The sequence below is a fragment of the Rattus rattus genome, chromosome 8 (genome assembly GCF_011064425.1).
Source record: "Rattus rattus isolate New Zealand chromosome 8, Rrattus_CSIRO_v1, whole genome shotgun sequence".
NCBI lineage: Eukaryota > Metazoa > Chordata > Mammalia > Rodentia > Muridae > Rattus > Rattus rattus.
This window is the reverse complement of record NC_046161.1, coordinates 33,478,174-33,497,543: the sequence shown is the minus strand read 5'-3', so window position 1 is coordinate 33,497,543 and position 19,370 is coordinate 33,478,174. Positions and strand designations below refer to the sequence as shown.

The 19,370-nt window shown below is 40.5% G+C and overlaps 1 protein-coding gene across 1 annotated transcript in view; it reads left to right on the top strand.

Moving 5' to 3' along the window:
- Ccdc15 (coiled-coil domain containing 15) overlaps positions 1-19,370 on the top strand; it is a 73,935-nt gene that overhangs the window by 35,418 nt on the left and 19,147 nt on the right. Inside the window, 2 exon segments of the mRNA XM_032910912.1 lie at positions 8,726-8,821; positions 10,193-10,296. Of these exon segments, the coding sequence (XP_032766803.1) occupies positions 8,726-8,821; positions 10,193-10,296 (200 nt within the window).

Genomic DNA, 19,370 nt, shown 5'->3' with positions numbered 1-19,370 from the left:
TAGGGTGTTGAAATCTCCTACTATTATTGTGTGAGGTGCAATGTGTGTTTTGAGCTTTAGTAAGGTTTCTTTTTTTATGTAGGTGCCCTTGTATTTGGGGCATAGATATTTAGGATTGAGAGTTCATCTTGGTGGATTTTTCCTTTGATGAATATGAAGTGTCCTTCCTTATCTTTTTGATGACTTTTAGTTGAAAATTGATTTTATCTGATATTAGAATGGCTACTCCAGCTTGCTTCTTCTGACCATTTGCTTGGAAAGTTGTTTTCCAGCCTTTCACTCTGAGGTAGTGTCTGTCTTTGTCTCTGAGGTGTGTTTCCTGTAGGCAGCAGAATGCAGGGTCCTCGTTGCGTATCCAGTTTGTTAATCTATGTCTTTTTATTGGGGAGTTGAGGCCATTGATGTTGAGAGATATTAAGGAATAGTGATTATTGCTTCCGGTTGTATTCATATTTGGATGTGAGGTTATGTTTGTGTGCTTTTCTTCTCTTTGTTTTGTTGCCAAGGCGATTAGTTTCTTGCTTCTTCTAGGGTATAGCTTGCCTCCTTATGTTGGGCTTTACCATTTATTATCCTTTGTAGTGCTGGATTTGTAGAAAGATATTGTGTAAATTTGGTTTTGTCATGGAATATCTTGGTTTCTCCATCTATGTTGATTGAGAGTTTTGCAGGATACAGTAACCTGGGCTGGCATTTGTGTTCTCTTAGGGTCTGTATGACATCAGTCCAGGATCTTCTGGCCTTCATAGTTTCTGGCGAGAAGTCTGGTGTGATTCTGATAGGTCTGCCTTTATATGTTACTTGACCTTTTTCCCCTTACTGCTTTTAATATTCTTTCTTTATTTTGTGCGTTTGGTGTTTTGACTATTATGTGACGGGAGGTGTTTCTTTTCTGGTCCAATCTATTTGGAGTTCTGTAGGCTTCTTGTATACCTATGGGTATCTCTTTTTTTAGGTTAGGGAAGTTTTCTTCTATGATTTTGTTGAAGATATTTACTGGTCCTTTGAGCTGGAAGTCTTCACTCTCTTCTATACCTATTATCCTTAGGTTTGATCTTCTCATTGAGTCCTGGATTTCCTGTATGTTTTGGACCAGTAGCTTTTTCCGCTTTACATTATCTTTGACAGTTGAGTCAGTGATTTCTATGGAATCTTCTGCTCCTGAGATTCTCTCTTCCATCTCTTGTATTCTGTTGGTAAAGCTTGTATCTACAGCTCCTTGTCTCTTCTTTTGGTTTTCTATATCCAGGGTTGTTTCCATGTGTTCTTTCTTGATTGCTTCTATTTCCATTTTTAATTCCTTCAACTGTTTGATTGTGTTTTCCTGGAATTCTTTCAGGGATTTTTGTGACTCCTCTCTATGGGCTTCTACTTGTTTATTTATGTTTTCCTGGAATTCTTTTAGGGATTTTTGTGATTCCTCTCTATAGGCTTCTACTTGTTTATTTACGTTTTCCTGGAATTCTTTCAGGGATTTTTGTGATTCGTCTCTGTAGGCTTCTACTTGTTTATTTATGTTTTCCTGTGTTTCTCTAAGGGAGTTCTTCATGTCTTTCTTGAAGTCCTCCAACATCATGATCAAATATGATTTTGAAACTAGATCTTGCTTTTCTGGTGTGTTTGGATATTCCGTGTTTGCTTTGGTGGGAGAATTGGGCTCCGATGATGCCATGTAGTCTTGGTTTCTGTTGCTTGGGTTCCTGCGCTTGCCTCTCGCCATCAGATTATCTCTAGTGTTACTTTGTTCTGCTATTTCTGACAGTGGCTAGACTGTCTTATAAGCCTGTGTTTCAGGAGTGCTGTAGACCTGTTTTCCTGTTTTTTTTCAGCCAGTTATGGGGACAGAGTGTTCTGCTTTTGCAGTAGTTTTTCTTTTCTCTACAGGTCTTCAGCTGTTCCTGTGAGCCTGTGTCTTGAGTTCACCAGGCAAGTCGTTTGTAGCAGAAAAGTTTGTCTTACCTGTGGTCCCCAGGCTCAAGTTTGCTTGCGGGGTGTTGCCTATGAGCTCTCCACGGCCTCAGCAGCCAGGAAGATCTGCGCCGCCCCTTCCGGGAGGTTCCGTGCACCAGGGTTCCAGATAGCTTTTGTTTTCCTCTGGGGTCAGTACTGTGTGCAGCATGCAGTCTCTTCTTGTTTCCCAGGCGTGTCCGCCTCTCTCTGAAGGTTTAGCTCTCCTCCCACGGGATTTGGGTGCAGAGAACTGTTTATCCGGTCGGTCCCTTCAGGTGCGGTGTCTCAGACGCAGTGGATCTGCTGCTCCTGGGCCCTCCTCACGGGTACCCAGAGGCCAGATACAGCATCCTCCTGGGCCAGGGATGTGGGCAGAGGTGGGCAGTGTTGGTGGTCTCCTCCGCTCTGCTGCCTCAGGAGTGCCCGCCCGACCAGGCGGCCAGAACTCCCCTCCGGGGGGCCTGGGAGCAGAGAGCTGCTGAAGGCAGGGATCCTCCGCTGGTCCGGGACTCTGGCCAAACACCGGAAGTGTCCGGCCCCAGAGGAACTCCGCCTCTGTGTGACCCGAGATCACCAGGCAAGTCGTTTGTAGCAGAAAAGTTTGTCTTACCTGTGGTCCCCAGGCTCAGGTTTGCTCGCGGGGTGTTGCCTATGAGCTCTCCACGGCCTCAGCCCACTAATTATCTTATATCATGGATGCATCTTAAACTATTTCCCCTGTAGAGATGTAGAGATGTGCTCAAGTGTTTTCTATTTAAACAAACAAACAAAAACCCAAAACTACTTTGGAGTAGAGAGATATGATCATTGGTAACGAGCTTGCCTAGCATGCACAAGGTCCTTGCTTCCTTCCCCAGCACCACAGAAACAAAATGAAAATAAAACTTCTCTTGGGTTCTATAGACAGTGGTTTTGAAGATTCATAATTCTTCATGATGCTCATATTTTTTTCCTAATTGGGATCTGCAAATAATTTTAGTGGTTATAACAACCAGTTTTTTTTTTTTTAATGTTAACTAGCTCCTTTTTATTCCCACTGACTTAGATACATAGGCAGTTTCTCAGTCCTCACCAATACCCTTGAACCTGAGTGCTGTTTAGAAGGTTCCTAGGTCCATTCTTGTTAAGTCAGTGGACACTGGGCTTCAGTGTGCGGCTGGCCCTCTGCAGCATTGGAGTAGGACACTGCTTCTTCCTGAACCCTTCCCCTTTGTGATTCTCTCCCAGAGTTTTGATCACTTTTGCTCAGCCTTCCTCTTTACTGAATTTGTTTTCTGTTAGTGTGCTGTATTCTAAAGATTAGTAAACCGTCTGTTTCTCCCTCCCTCCCTCCCTCTCACCCTTTCCACCTCTCCCTTACCATCTCCGTAACATTTACTTCTGTGACTTCAGCTACCGAATATTGTATTTTGATGATTTTGAAATGTAGTTAGGAATACCCAGTGACTGTCTCAAGACTTCTGAGTGCTCATTCCAGATCAGTTACTTTACCCACTTAACTGTGCAATGTGCAACCCTGGGGATTATTTTCATATCCCCTCTGTACCTTGATATTAGGTCCTTTTTCAATTAGAAAATGTTATTATTATTGTGTGCTATGGCATGATGTAATGTGGTTCACATTCCATGGAGTGCATGTGTAGAGGTCAGAGAACAGTTTGTTAGAGTCAGCCATCATTAGCTTCACTGTCACCTTGACCCACCTGAAAGAAGGAGCCTCAGCTGAGGAATTGCTTCCGTCAGACCAGCTTGCAGGCATGTATGAGGGGAATCTTCTTATTTGCTATTTCCAGTAGGACGGCCCAGTTGATGTGGGTGATGCTACTCATGGTGAGGTGGTCATGGGTTGTATAAGGTAGGTAGACGAGCAAACCAGGGGAGGTGGGGCCATGGAAGCAGCTTTCCTCCATGGTCTCTGCTTCAGTTCCTGATTTAGGTCCTGCTTTAGCTTCCCTCAGTGGTGGGCCATAATCTGTGAGCCGAATAAACCCCTTCCTTTCCTAAGTTGCTTTTGGTTAGTGTCTATCCATCACAGCAATGGAGAACCAAACTAGAATAGCAGGCAGTCTCCTACAGCTCCTCGAGTTCAGGAGTCAAACTCAAGTCTCTAGGCTTGTTCAGCAAACACCTTTCCTTGCTAAGTCATCTTGCCTTCTTAGATCCTCTTGATGAGACAGATTGGGACGGTTTCACATTATACTTTTCTATTCTTGTCGCCATCATTTTAGCTCAGGCCCTTGCTGTTCCTTAACTGGTCTTTTAATTGATGCCCAGTGTCTACCTCCATTTTGTCTGATCTAGGAAACTGACTTCTTGGCTTTGACTTTTCTATTCTGTTTCAATTTATCTTTCACAATACAGTCAGACAGAACATGTTATCTATAGATGCCAATTTAATTTTAGTATTCCCAAATTGATCCATTAGGAGGATTCCCAAATTGATCCATTAGGAGGATTCAATTCAATAAATTTTTCAATGCAAAATTTTAAATGCAGAAGTATGGACAGAGTAAAGATCAAAGTTGCCTTTTCATATTCTATTTCCTCAGCCTTTCCTTTTCCCAGAAATACCTACCATCAACAGTTTAAAGCTCATCAGTCTAGACCATTTAATTTGCATACACATGCATATATGTGTGCATAGAAATGTATTTTTTTTTTAAGATTTATTTATTTTATGTGAGTACATTGTAGCTGTCTTCAGACACACCAGAAGAGGACATCAGATCCCATTACAGATGGTTGTGAGCCACCATGTGGTTGCTGGGACTTGAACTCAGGATCACTGGAAGAGCAGTCAGTGCTCTTAACCACTGAGCCATTTCTCCAGCTCCTACAAATGATTTTTTTATTGGATTGTGTATCACATATATTTTTATATAATGACATTATATATCGATTATTCAGCTTTTTAAACTTCAACTATTGAACTATGATACTATATTTTCATGTGTTATAGAAATATGTAAATATTTATACCCTCTTAGATGTGTTCTTAACTTCTTTTTTTTTTTTTAGTATTTATTTATTATGTATACATCATACAGCTTTCTGCCTGCATGTATGCATGCCTAAGGGCCAGAAGAGGGCAGCAGATCACAATACAGATGGTTGTCAGCCACCATGTGGTTGCTGGGAATTGAATTCAGACCTCTACAAGAGCAACCTCTGAGCCATCTCTCCAGCCACTGTTCCTAACTTCCTATATCTGTGTCTTCTTTTCATTTACCCACTGGAAGCCAGTAGCAGGACACTGCTCCAAACTCACCCCCTGCCCCAGATTATGATGAACAGAAATATATGCAGGCATTATCACACAAGTGCCTGGAAAATAGTTTATCCATAGACAAGTTTTAAAAGGAGAAAATCTTAAAAATGAATGTGGGGAAGGAATAATGAAATATGAAGAAGTAATTCTTTGTGTCTTACAGTTTGAAAACCTTATAAAACATTTAAAATAAAATGTATGCATTAATCCATGGGTAAACTCTTGTGAAATGCTTAAACAGTGCTTGATGTATGCGTACCTGAAAAACCCTGTGGTCCCAGAATACATGAATGTTTAAAACATGGAACAAAATTTGCCATGTAAACCATTTTTATTTATAATATATTTTTGAGTTCTTGAAACAGTCTTCATATATAGCATATATAGCCCATATTAGCCTTGAACATGAAATCTTACCTAAGTCTCTGACTATTGGAAATTAAAGGTATCAGCCACCAATCAACTCATTTTAAACATTTTCAAATATATACTCCAGTGGCAGTAAGTGCCTTCACAGTGTTGGACAGCCTGCCAACTGTCTGTCTTTACAACTTTTTTTTTTTCTTTTTTCTTTTTTTTCGGAGCTGGGGACCGAACCCAGGGCCTTGTGCTTGCTAGGCAAGTGCTCTACCACTGAGCTAAATCCCCAACCCCACAACTTTTTTTATGATAAAGTTTGTTTTTCTCCTTTTTGTTTTTTAAGATTTATTTATTTATTTTGTGTATTTGAGTACACTGTTGCTGTCTTCAGATACACCAGAAGAGGGAATCAGATTCATTATAGATGGCTATGAGCCACCATGTGGTTGCTGGGAATTGAACTCAGGACCTCTAGATGAACAGACAGTGCTCCTAACCACTGAGCCATCTCTCCAGCCCAAACTTTTTTAACCATATATATTTGGAACTGTACTAATTAAACAAAAGCCTGCCACTCTCTCCTCCTGCACCATCCTGCTTCCAGTCTCGGCAGAGTCTGAGTTTCTCCTGGGGACCAGCTTCATAGAATATTTGCCCTCTAGTGACTGTCCTGCCTCACTTAGCATAATGCTATAGCATAGTACAGTATTTTCATTTTAAAATCCTTAATTTTGTGTGTGTGTGTGTTATATTTTATTCATCCATTAATGGACACTTGGGTTATTTGTGAATAAGCTCTAACAAACATAGGTATAAACATTGAAATGTCTTTTTCTGCTGATGGTCCAATAACTAAAGAGATAGTGATGGGAGAAAAGCTTGCTTGTTTGTAAGTTAGCAAGTGTGAGATGGAAGGCTTTTCACACCAAGGTCCATCTTGCAGAGGTTACAAGCTGGAAAGTTTACATGGCGGTTCTGGGAGTCTAAATTTAGCTGTAACCAGGTGAGCTCTGGACTGATGATTAATTTTGTGTGTTTGTGATGGGAACTCAGGGCCTCATGCATGCTGGGCAAGTGTTCTACTTTGGGGCTCTACCCCTAGCCTGACAATTCTTATAGTAATTGACTGTGTTCTGTGGTTCTGGGGCTGTCCATAGGTCACCAGGAATACCAGGGATTCCTGGTCCCTGTAAACCAGGATGCTGATGAGTAGGAAGTCGTCCTGCCAGTGACTTTCTTGGATGTTTTCCCTTACTTTTCTTTGTAGGCAAGGCTGATGGCAGGGTTAAATATTTGGAAAGTGGGTCATAAAGGAGCAAGGCAAAGCAGACACAATGAACAATAGATTTGTGCTGTCGTTAGGACATAACAACAACATATTAACCCATGAAGTTTCAGTTAACAGACTTACTGTACAAGTGACTTAGCCTGCCTACTTTGGGGTCTCTAATATTTCTGATCTCTGGGACAACAACTTAAAGGAGGAAACATTTATTTTGGTTCATGATTTGAAAGGTTCACTCCATAGTTTGTTGGGCAGAATGTCATTGTGACAGCGATATATGAGGGGGTTCAAGTCATGGTGGACAGAAAGAGAGGAAGGGCTGAGGACCCATACAACCTTCACTGTCACATTCCTAATGGGCTACTTCCTTCAACTCAGCCTGACCTCCTAAATGCTCTAAAGCCTACCAAAATAGCACCAATAGCTGGGAACCAGGATATGGACATCTGGGGGAACGGGAGAGCATGTCATTGTCTAAGCATACCTGCTTTGAAAATCTCTTCCATTTCCTATGTTCCCTTTTTACTCTGTGAGTGTCCTTTCATATGCAAATATTAATGTAGTCCAATTTGTTTTTCTTAATGTTACCTATATTTTTTGTATCATATCCATGAATTGCCAAATCTGGTGTTACATAGCTTTCCCCTCTTCTAGGCATATATACGAGAATTGGTTTGTTTTCTTACATTGTTTACATCTCTTGATCTTATTCATGTTGTGTTGGTTTTTGTAAATGGTATATGCTAAAGGCTGGGCTTCATTTTTTTTGTATGTGACTAGCCATTTCCCTAATACTGTTTGTTGAAGAGACTGTCTTTTCCTCATCGAATGGTCTTTGCTTCCTTACCTAGAGCATTTGTCCATATGGACCATGACTTACTTATAGTCATTTAGTTAGTATATATTTTGTAATTGTTTTACATATTTCTGTGTAAAGGACTTGATTTAATTTATATAGTTAGCTGAGGATATAACCTAATAGTAGAATATTTGTTTCATGTGCACAAACCCCTGGATTTCAGCCCCAGAACCACAAAAAGAAAATATATGTGGTTGATCCTTAACATTGATCTCAGCCAGCAGCATCATGACTCAAACCTGAATAAAACTTATTTCACATGTATTTTCTCTGTGAGGCACATAGCATCCCCTACCCACTGCACACACATGTCTCTTGTGTTAGAGATTGAATCCACACCACAACCTTTCTATGCTTAGGAGTGATAATATATGTGCCATATAATAGGGGGTTCATGTTACCAGAGAAATTACCAACACAAAAACACATTAAATTTGTCACCAAGTAGACTGCAGAAAAGATGCTTGTTTATGTCATGAGAGCTGAAACAGCCCCAGCAGGGAAGTGCATTCTTTTGTTACTCAAATCTTTCGTGTCTCTGTATGTCTGCAGAGAACTCCATGAGGGCTGTGAATGAGGGTTACATACAGGTTTGAAGGAGTGTAATTTGTGACTGTGATGGTGAGGACAGATGTACAGGTCAGTATCTTGTGAGTGCTCACAGGGCTGACAACCAGCACAGTCAGTATGAGGAGGGCACTTTTATCACTTCCAAAGGATCCGGTGCCTGGAGCACTCTGCTTCCATAGTTCTCCCTCTAGTACTGCAGAGCAGTAGTTTTTAAAATAAGGAAGTGTAAAGCAGTTTCTTTCTTTTTAGAAGCTGGAAACTGTTGCTTGGCTTGCAAGTGCTTAGGTAGGTAGACCAACTAACATTGAGACTTTTCTAGAAGACGCAGTAGGTAATCGGCCCGTTTCCCCCAGGCCGTACCAGACAGACACATGGAGAGGGTTCACGGAGCTTTGGCAGTTTTGTCACGTGTGACTGTCATTGGACTTTCCAGCAGCTCTGTGAGGAGTATCGAACAGGACCGAGCACTGAACAGCAAGCTCTGCTGCCATTTCAGTCTGGAGTGGATCAAGAAGAAGACAAAAAAGAGGTATGCGATGGCACTGCTTCTGAACTCTGTGTGAAGTTGGAGGCAGCTCGCTAGTCTAACTCGTTAGAGCAACAGACTCCGGGGCTGGGGAGAGCTCAGCAGCTAAGGTGCAGGCTGCTTCCTGAGAGAGCCTGAGTTCAGGCGCACTGCACGCACTTGCTATACAAGCGTACATACATGCAAAACACTTTGCCAACATGCACAGGAGAAATGCAAGATTCGAATAATCCAAAATGCATGTTGCCTGCTGGGACATATAAAAATCAATAAATATTTTTTAAAAATAAAATAAAAATCACAAATGCCAAAGATGTTGTCAGTATAATATGCTTAACTTCTCTTATAGGCTCTTGGGATTTAAGCTTCATTTGTGTGAAATCAAAGATTCGATGGTGAATTTCTAGCTGTCATATTTGTCACTATAACTTATGTAAGGGAATACTTTTATGGCTTCTCTGGTCCTTCAATGAAAAGGTAGTTTAAACTAACAGTTTTAAATCCTGGCTGGTCATGTGCCAGTTTCAAATGGGAAACATTCCCCTGATGCTTCTTCAATAATAAGAGTCCCTCTTCAGATTAAGATTCTTTTACCCGGGGTTGGGGATTTAGCTTAGTGGTAGAAGGCCCTGGTTTCGGTCCCCAGCTCCAAAAAAAAAAAAAAGATTCTTTTACCCAAGTGTATGTGTAGATGTCATCTCTGAACAGCCTGTGTCCTTGAAAGAGAATATGTTAATCCAGAGGTATAAACAGATCATGCAGTGTAGCAAGGAACACTTGCTTTTATTGTGCTCATTCTGTTTATGAGCACGATACTCTGCTAGACTTCATCTCTTTTGCACTTCTTATCATGTGTGGCCGGCTTGGAGTATATTTTTGTGATGTGATTTTGGTCTTTACAAGTTAAATGGGCTATTGTTCTATTATAGAATACCTCCCTTCCTTTCTCTGCGGCCCTGCTTTTATGATACTGCTTGAGAACACAGAGTAAATATAGTATGTACCTTATTGTGTCAAATATAACAATTTCCTAGGTACTGTTGACAAGTGGACTATACTAAGGGCAATCTGATACACGTGTGTGTGTGTGTGTGTGTGCGCGCGCGCGTGTGTGTGTGTGTGTGTATTTTCAGATCGTATTAACTATTTCAGCTTTTACTAAGGGTAAACTAAATTTTCACTTTTACTGATTTGTCTATTAAAAAAATAGCTGTGTACTTGAAAATAGTCTTGTTATCAATCTAGAAGGAAGTTAATGGTTTTATCACATATAACTTCATTATCTGAAAGTTTTCTTCTCTTTAGAATAAAAATATTACCCTTCTTTGCAAAGTTGTCTGAATAGGCTTGATAATTTTATCTTCTTTCCCTTAGCGTCAGAAGCAATATCTGAGACACAGGAGGATTTTCATGGATATTGAAAGAGAACAAGTGAAAGAACAGAACAGACAAAGGGAGCAAAAGAGGAGGGCTGAAAAGTAAGTTTTTTGATTCTCCTTCTGAGACTTGAATGACCAGTTAGGGTAATGGAATGCTTACTGACACCAAGGACTAGAAATGACCACATTTGGGCTCGTGGTGTAGCTCAGTGGTAAAACATGGTGCCCTGGGTTCAATCCCCAGCCAACACACCATTCACTACCCCAAAACTAAAAAATAAAATTAAATCTATAGGGGTTGAGGATTTAGCTCAGTGGTAGAGTGCTTGCCTAGCAAGCGCAAGGCCCTGGGTTCGGTCCCCAGCTCCGAAAAAAAGAGAAGAAGAAAAAAAAAAAATTAAATCTATAAAAAGAGGGGGTGGGGGAGGAGGAGCAATAATCAGGCAGTAGTCTTTCTTGTTTTCTTTCTTGGAACACATTCACTTTGTAGGAACTCATTATCTAGACCAAGCTAACTCCAAACTTGTAGTCATCTTCCTGCCTCTGTGTCCCAAGAGCTAGAATTACAGGTGCACTACCATGTCTTACTTGTATGATTTTTTTTTTTATAAACTTAATTTTTTAGAACAGTTTTTAAGTTCATATTAAAACTGAGTGACAGAGTAACCTCCAAATAACCTCCTGCCTCCAGATTGTGCAGCTTTCCCATGAGTACCATGTTATATCTGATGAGCGTGCACCAGCACACTGGTACCCAGAGTTCATGGCATGCGCCAGCACACTGGTACCAGAGTTCATGGCGTGCTGTACAATTCCTTTTTGGTGTTGTATATTCAAGTATATAGTAACAAAATGTGTCACACATAGCATACAGTTATTTCCATTGCCCTGAAACCTGTGCTCGGCCATCTCCTCCCTCTAAGGCCATCACTCCTCTCTGTGGTCTCACTTCCTCCAGTGTGTATGTAAGCTTTTCAGGGCCGTTTCTTATGGCTAGGGGTATGCATTTAAGGTTCTTGCATTTCCTTTTCACGTTTCCATAGTTGTTTCTTTTAAAAATGTTTTGTGTGTATGGAGGGGTACCCACACCTGTGGAGGTCAGAAGACAGCCTGTAAGAGTCAGTTTTCTTCTAAGGATCAAACGCAGGTTGTCAAGCCTGGCGGCAAATCCTTTTACTGGTTGATCCAGCTTATTGGCCAAATAGTTGTTTTAAAAAATGTTTAATTAAAAAAAATTAAGTAGTAGTGTACCTTCTTGATGTTTAACTGTCTTAAGTGTCCTCTGTCTGCTTCGGGACGTCTTAGATGCTTGTAAGATTTGGTACTATTGAGTAAAGCTGCTGTAGCGACTGCTGCCATAGCAGCTGCTGCTGCCATAGCAGCTGCTGCTGCCATAGCAGCTGCTGTGTGAACGAACCTTCCTAAGGGCTCATTTGGGTAAATGTGAAGTGTGCTTTCTAGGTCATGTTCAAAGTGTCCTTCACCTCTGTCAGAAACTTCCATAGTGTCTCCCACAGTGGCACCTTTGGCATTCCCACCAGCAGTGAGAGTTCTGTTGCTCCGGTCCTTGTCAGCGTCTGGGGTGGTCAGGGTTGGGGTCTGCACATTCTAAGGAGCATATTCTAGAAGAGTGTGTCTCACTGTCAGCATCCACCTCCCCATGGCCTGTGACATGCCGTGCCTTCTCACATGCTTACTTGCCATCTGCTTATCTTCTTGGACTCTGTGTCTACGCAGAATAATCTCTTGTCTATTTTTTAATTGGGTCACTCGTTTTTAGTTTTTATTTTTATTGATTTTTTTTGTACAATATATTTTGATCACATTCTTTCCTCTCTTCAACTCCCCACCTCCCTATCCACCCAGCTTTATATTCTTTCTCTTTCTCAAAACAAACAAACCTAAAAAATCAAAACAAACAAAACCACAAGAAAACCAACCAACCAAACAAACAAACCAAACAAAAAGTACACAGAAATCCCTGAAGTCTGTTTTTTGTTGGCCAACTATTCCTGGCCATGGGGTGGTTGTTAATACCCACTAACACTCCATTTGAAAAAAAATCTGGGGTGGAGAGATGACTCAGTGGTTAAGAGCACTGACTGCTCTTCCAGAGGTCCCAGCAACCACATGGTGGCTCATAACCATCTATAATGGAACCTGATGCCCTTTTCTGGTGTGGCTGAAGACAGCTACAGTGTACTCATATAAATAAAATAAATAAATCTTAAAAAAAAAAAAGGAAAAATCAATCTGGTTTTTCTTTTCCTATCAGGTATTAGTTGCAAATAGCTTTTTGGTTAGGTATGGCACAGTGTCCAAGTCCCTTTCTCAGTGATGAGATTTTCTGGTTTGAACCTGTGTAGGTCCTGTGCATTCTTTCTTGGTCTCTGAGTTCATATGTGTACCAGCCTGTGTCTGGAAAATGATTTTTCCTTAGAGTCCTACCCCCGACCCCAACCTTTGACTCTTGCACTTTTTCTGTTTCCTCTACACATAGACCCTGAGCCTTAAGAGGGAGGGGAGCTTTGGTAAGCACATCCTGTTTAGGGTACGCTGCTCCAAAGTCTCTCACTTGGCCCACTGTCCACTTGTGGGTCTCAACGTTAATTCCATCTACTGCATGAAGAGTCTCCTCACGGGAGAACTGAGTGATTTCTGCTCTACGGGTGTAACAGCATGCCATCATTTCTCCTTTAGCAGAATAGTAGTAGTAGACTCAGGATAAGATTCCTTTAGGTCTATGACCTATCGAGACTCGGGTTCTCAGCCACTTTAGCAGTATTGGGCATGGGTTCCATCTCGGAGTGGGTCTTAAAACCCAATCAGAAGGCAGTTGGCTGCTCCCATGACATCTGTGCCACTATTGCTTCAGTATAACTTGCAGGCAGGTCTCTGTTTAGCATACAAAGTTTGTAGTGTGTGATATTGATGTTTACTTTGCTCCTTCAGTAGCATGCCTAGTCCATTTCAGTTCCATGAGTGCAAACCAGGAGAGGAAGCACCAGCTCTGTTTCTCCATTTTCAGTGATACCGCTTTATTATTTTGATTTTTAAGAGTTTTTAATGTATATATTGAGTATAAGGTCTATGTAAAATCTTTTAAAATACTTTCTTTCAGTCTCTGTCAAATCTCTTCATCCCTTTGACAGTGTCTTTTCAGAGCAAAAGATTTTAACAAAGTCTAATTTATCATATCTGTGGATTAATTCTACCATATGCAAATCACCTAGCTTTGTCAGTTTTGTTATCTTCTAGGAACGACATGGTTTTACTTTATGTTTGGCTCTATAATTCATTTTTGGTGGGAATTGTTTTTGCTTTTTAAGGCAAGACCCAGGCTGGTCTGGAACTCGGTGTTTCTCCCCCCCCCCTTTTCTTTTTTTCGGAGCTGGGGACCGAACCCAGGGCCTTGCGCTTGCTAGGCAAGCGCTCTACCACTGAGCTAAATCCCCAACCCCAAACTCAGTGTTTCTAAGAACTGTTGTTGCTACTTCCTGCTCTTCTCAGTACTGAAAGTATCGTTCTTGATTGCACGGTGCCTGCTTTAGAAGTGCTTTGCTGCTGCTGCTGCTGCTGCTGCTGCTGCTGCTGCTGCTGTTATTGTTATTGTTGTTGTTACTGTTGTTGTTGTTGCTGTTGTTTATTTTGCTTTGTGTCTTTTTGGAAACAGGATCTTGCAGGTAAGCCCAGATTGGTCTTAAACTCATAATCTTTCTGCTTAAGGCACTGAAGCTCTGGGATTATAGATATGTGCCACCATGCCTGGCTGCACTGTTTGACATTTTTTATAAGTAATACAAAGTCTGTGTTTAATTTATTTTGCATGAAGATACTCTGATTTTTCCCAGCACCATTATTGAAAAGGCTGTCTTTTCTTCAGTATGTTCCTTTGCTCCTTTGTGAACCGTTAGTTAGTTACATTCATGTGCTTCTGAAATCTCTGTTGTATCCTTTTGACCACAGCCTTGATTGTTTTAGATGTTTATTAAGTCTGGAGCTTCAGCTCCCTGCCTTCATCCTTTCCTCTCAGATTGTTTCAGCTACCCTTTTACTCCACAAACTTAAGAATTAGTTGATTTGAGTCCTTAAGCGCTTTATAACTCAGTGTGTGTGTGTGTGTGTGTGTGTGTGTGTGTGTGTGTGTGTGTGTGTGTGTGTGTGTGTTGTGTTTGTACATATGCAAGCATGCAGTCTTGCAAGGTATTTGTTTGCCTGGAGCTGAAGGTATGGGTGAGTGCTGACACCTGAACTCCAGTGATCTACAAGAGTAACACTTACTTGTAACCACTGGCCCATCTCTCCATCTCATTTTGTTTGTTTTGTTTTTCAATATTTAGGATATTATATAGCACAGGGCATCCTCAAAATCTCCATGTAGCCAAATGTGGCCTTGAACTCCTGATCCTCCTGTCAGTACTCCTGAATGCTGAAATCACTGGCTTAACTTTGGCAAAACCTGTACTTCTTTTCCTTTTCCTTTTTTTTTCCCTCATTAGTTGACTTTAAGAGCATTTTCCTTCTGTCTGAATATCCTAGTTCTTTCACAGTAGGAGTGTACAAGTACACAGGAAGTTTTTATGTGATACTCCCCTAGTCTCTGTGTGTATGTCATTGTCCATTCATAATACACACACATAAACACACACACACACACACACACACACACACACACACACACACACACACACACACACACACGCATCCCACTTCCAAGGTATATAACAATACTGATGACTCTATTATCTGAAAGACACTTGGTAAAACGTGTAAAAGTGGGGAGAGAGAGATTGTATGTGTGTGTGTGTATGTGTGTTGGGCTAGGTTGGTGGGTCCTGGAAAAAATCCTTATGAAGTTGTCTAGTGTAGGTTTTTTTTTTTTTTTCTTTTTTTTTTTTTTTTTTTTTTTTTTTTTTTTTTCCGGAGCTGGGGACCGAACCCAGGGCCTTGCGCTTACTAGGCAAGCGCTCTTCCACTGAGCCAAATCCCCAACCCTCTAGTGTAGTTTTTGGTAAAGCTCTAATATCTTAACTTTTTTTTCTTTTAGAAGTAGAGTTTCACATAGCCAAGGTTGATATTGAGCTGAGCACGTAGTTGAGGATGATCTTGAACTCCTGATCCTCCTGCCATACCTCTCAGTTTCTGGAATTGTAGGCATGCTTGGATTGAACCTGCAGCTTTGTGTGTTTTAAGCAAGCAGTCAACTAACTACTGCATCCGTAGCTCAGGTGTCTGTGTTCTTGATGTTCTTTAGAATTGTGGTTATGTAATCAGTAACAATGCTAGGACCTAAGTAAGAGTATTGGCTCTGAGGAAGTAATACATAGGCCACACATAACTTACTATGTCTTATCGTTTAGCCATAATTATGGTCTGATTAACAGTAAAGATAATCTTTCAGTTCTTTGGGTCCAGTAGGTTAAAGACAGAATGGAAATGCATTTAGCTCAGTTTATTTAGCTGAAGCCCACATGCCTCTCCTGTAGGTCTGATGCCTACCTAAATCTTAGAACACATGGCATGGTGGGGAGTTTTATATAGCAACACTACTGGCCTTTAAAAGCAAATGTTTTTCTTTAAGGCTTTTATCACTGTCTTCTTCTAGATAATCTTATTCCCCTAGGTTTATATTCTTGACATCAGAAAATAATACGGAAGTTACTGATTGTTTTACAGATGGCATCAGAAGACTTAAAGTCATCTTGTTGACATAAAATTAATTTTTTTCTCTTTTTTCTTGCTGAAGAAACTAAATTTATGCATTCTTTGATGGAGGTTGTGTGTTTTAACTTTAAGGCAAAAACCAGTTTCTAAAATTATCATGGGTCTGCTTTGGTTTTGTTTGTTTGTTTTTTAAAGATTTATTTATTTTATATATGTGAGTACACTGTCACTGTCCTCAGACACACCAGATCACATTACACATGGTTGTGAGCCACCATGTGGTTGCTAGGAATTGAACTCATGACCTCTGGAAGAGCAGTCAGTGCTCTTAACCTCTGAGCCATCTCTGCAGCCCATGGTTCTGCTTTGTAAGCATGAATTTATAACTTCTTCTCTTTGCCCACTTATGAGAATTAAATGATGTGGTTTCCATTAATTTAGCAGTGTTTATGGTGTTTCTATTTATTGGTGAATGTCTTAGTTTAGGGGTACGAGAAATGAAAACTACAATACCAGTCTTCAAAACACCTACACAGTAGATTTGGCTGAGGAAAATGGAAGCAGATCAATTAGTAGATCATCATAATGCTTTGTATTAAGAGTTATAAAGCATCCACTCCCAGATCTGCTTCCTGCTTCTTTATAAAATGAGAATAGTATTATATATCTTGTAAAGGTGCTGTGTTGACTAAAATAAGGTAGTATCTTATCTAAATTTACTCGACATAGAATTTTCAATAGCTATTAGTGGCTGCTGTTATTATAAGAAATAAAAGAGGGCTGGAGAGATGGTTCAGAGGTTAAGAGTACTGACTGTTTTCCAGAGGTCCTGAGTTCAGTTCTCAGCAACCACATGGTGGCTCACAACCATCTGTAATGATATCTGATGCCTTCTTCTGGTGTGTCTGAAGAGTCAGTGTACTCACATTCATAAAATAAATAAAATCTTTAAAAAAAAAAAAAGAAAGAAAAGAGTATGTGGGGGCATAGAAACTGTTTTTAAACTAAAATTGAAGGCCTAGGTGTGAGAAACGAACTATATGAGATAAAGTTGGGATTGTAGGTTAAAGGACTACCATTGCAAAAGCAGTGATTCGTGAGATAATATGACATTTCTGATGTGATCAGAGCTAAATAAATGGTGAGAGGTGAGCCTTAAAACATAAAGACAAGATCATAAAGAGCTTAGTGTGTCAGGAGGAAGTTGGACTTTATACTGAGAACAGTTAGGGGCCCAGTTAAGGGCATTGTAGGAATAGATAAGACTAATGACTTGGAGGTTATTGAAATAAGACAAGAGAGTAAAATTAATTTTTTTAAAAAATATTAAACCCTCGTTGTGAGTCAGTTACATTACACAGATTACTGTGTTAATTGAGTGAACCATCCTTCACAGTAGCAGTAACTACCAGTCATTGAATGTTTGCACTCTGTTAGGTATGATACCTAATACTTTAGAGGTGTTAGCTAATTTGCAGATTCCAATAACTTGATAAGGTAGATTTTATTCTTTTAATTTTAAAGATGAGAAAATGAGCCCTAGAAAGGTTAGGCGGTCTGCCTAATGTAAGATTACACTTAAAAGTTACAGAACTGGGGCTTTATCCCAGATTTGGTGCCATCACCTGGATTTAGACATCTTTAACATGCTCGTCACATGCGACAAGACCAAGGTAGTAAAGAATAGAAGGCGGTTTTAAGAGGGGATTTAAGGATGAGTCCTAGACCTGTGGTTTGTGCTACCAAGTGAATGAAGTGTGAGTAGAGGATATTAGACTGGGGCATATGAGCTTGAGGCACATAAAGATTTCAGTAGGAAATGCTAAATTCTTCCTCCTGTTATTGTCACTGTCATTATTAGAGATGGGTCTTATATAGTTCAGCTTGGTCTGGAAGTTACTACGTAACTGAGGACAACCCTGAACTCCTAGACTATAGATGCCTTTGCCTCCTGAGTGCTGGGAGTGCTCACTCAGTGTGTGAACTGCCACGCTGAGTATTGATCCTGGGGTTTATGCCATGCAAATATCCTACTGATTGAGCTACATCCCTTGCCCTTGCTAAATTAATTGCTAAGGAATAATACTTTCAGAATCAGGGATTGGGAGCCATGGAAAGGGCTGGATAGGAAAGCGGTATGAGCAAAGATTGAGACTGTGCTGGGTTAGGCTTTAGTATTAATCCTGTGGATCAAAGAGGCAGACTTATACCTCCGTGGGAAGCTATTTTTCTAGCAGAGCACCACTTTCACTTAAAAATAAGCCAGTTTCTCCATCGTAGAAACCAAATTCCTTTTATTTGAGCATATTGTTAGTGTTGGCAAATTTTCATAATTACACAGGAAGAAAGTCCAGGGAGTCAAAAGATAACCCCTAGTTTTAGTTCTATGCCTTTATTTTAGTTTCACTTTGTAAAGAATTAGTGGTGTGTTTGGCCTTACTGCATAGAAGAGGACTAAGTGATGAGAAGAATTTTTGTAGGACATGATGGTATATACCTTTAATCCTAGAATTAGGGAGGCAGGAGCAGGTGAATCTCTGTGAGTTCGAAGCCAGCCTGATCTGTATAGCGAGATTGAAACCAGCCAAAGCTACCTAATGAGATCAGGTCTCAATAAACCCAAAGTTTTTCAGTTGTTTTCCCAATTAGAAGGTAATATTTTATATTATTTTATAAATAGTTTCATAATGATTGCCAGTATGTTTTTAGAATACAGTTCAGAGGTATAAACAGTAGTATCTACTAGTTTACTTGTGAGATGACCAGTATATTGAATTTGTAGACCAATTTCCAGTCTCTCAAACTCTTAGCTCTCTTTTATTGAAAAATGGACATTGGTTTCAGAATACCTTTGCCATTACCGGATAGATGTTATAATAGCCGTCACACCTTGTTCTGACCCCTCTGTTTCTATTGTGTGTCAGTTAAGGGTATGTTTGCATAAGAAGCTTTGAAGACGTTAGAGAATAGAGACTTGTTTATTTATCAGCCTTCGTAGCACTATCATTTTGGATTTTCTGTTCTTTTCTGAAAGCTCTCTATGGTGGTAATTCTTATCCTGAAAATTCTGGCCAAAGCTATGGATTCTTTCCCTAAGAAAATGCCTATGGGATATCCAATGGAAATGTCAGATTGACTTGTAAATGGACTTGGGTCCCAGGGACATAATCTATGACAGTACTGTGGCTTTGAGAGTTACAGGTGGCTGTGGGTGGTAACTGAGGCAGCAGCCTTAGGTTAAATCACCTGGGGCGAGAATATCCTGAGAGAAGGTACATATTTACTAGAGCTTTGAGGAGACGGGCTTGCAAGGTAGACAGAGAAGGATGAGTCTGGAGAGGTGTGTGATGAAACCTAGCAAAGACAGTTTGTCCAAAGGCTGAGCAAGAAGTTTCAAGAAAGGAATAGTTAGCAAGGAGAGGGCAAGTCAGTAAGAACAGGAAAGTGTTCCCACACTTCCTCAGCCTTTTCATTGTTGCCAAAGAGCTCTGGGTGGTGGTGGTTGTTGT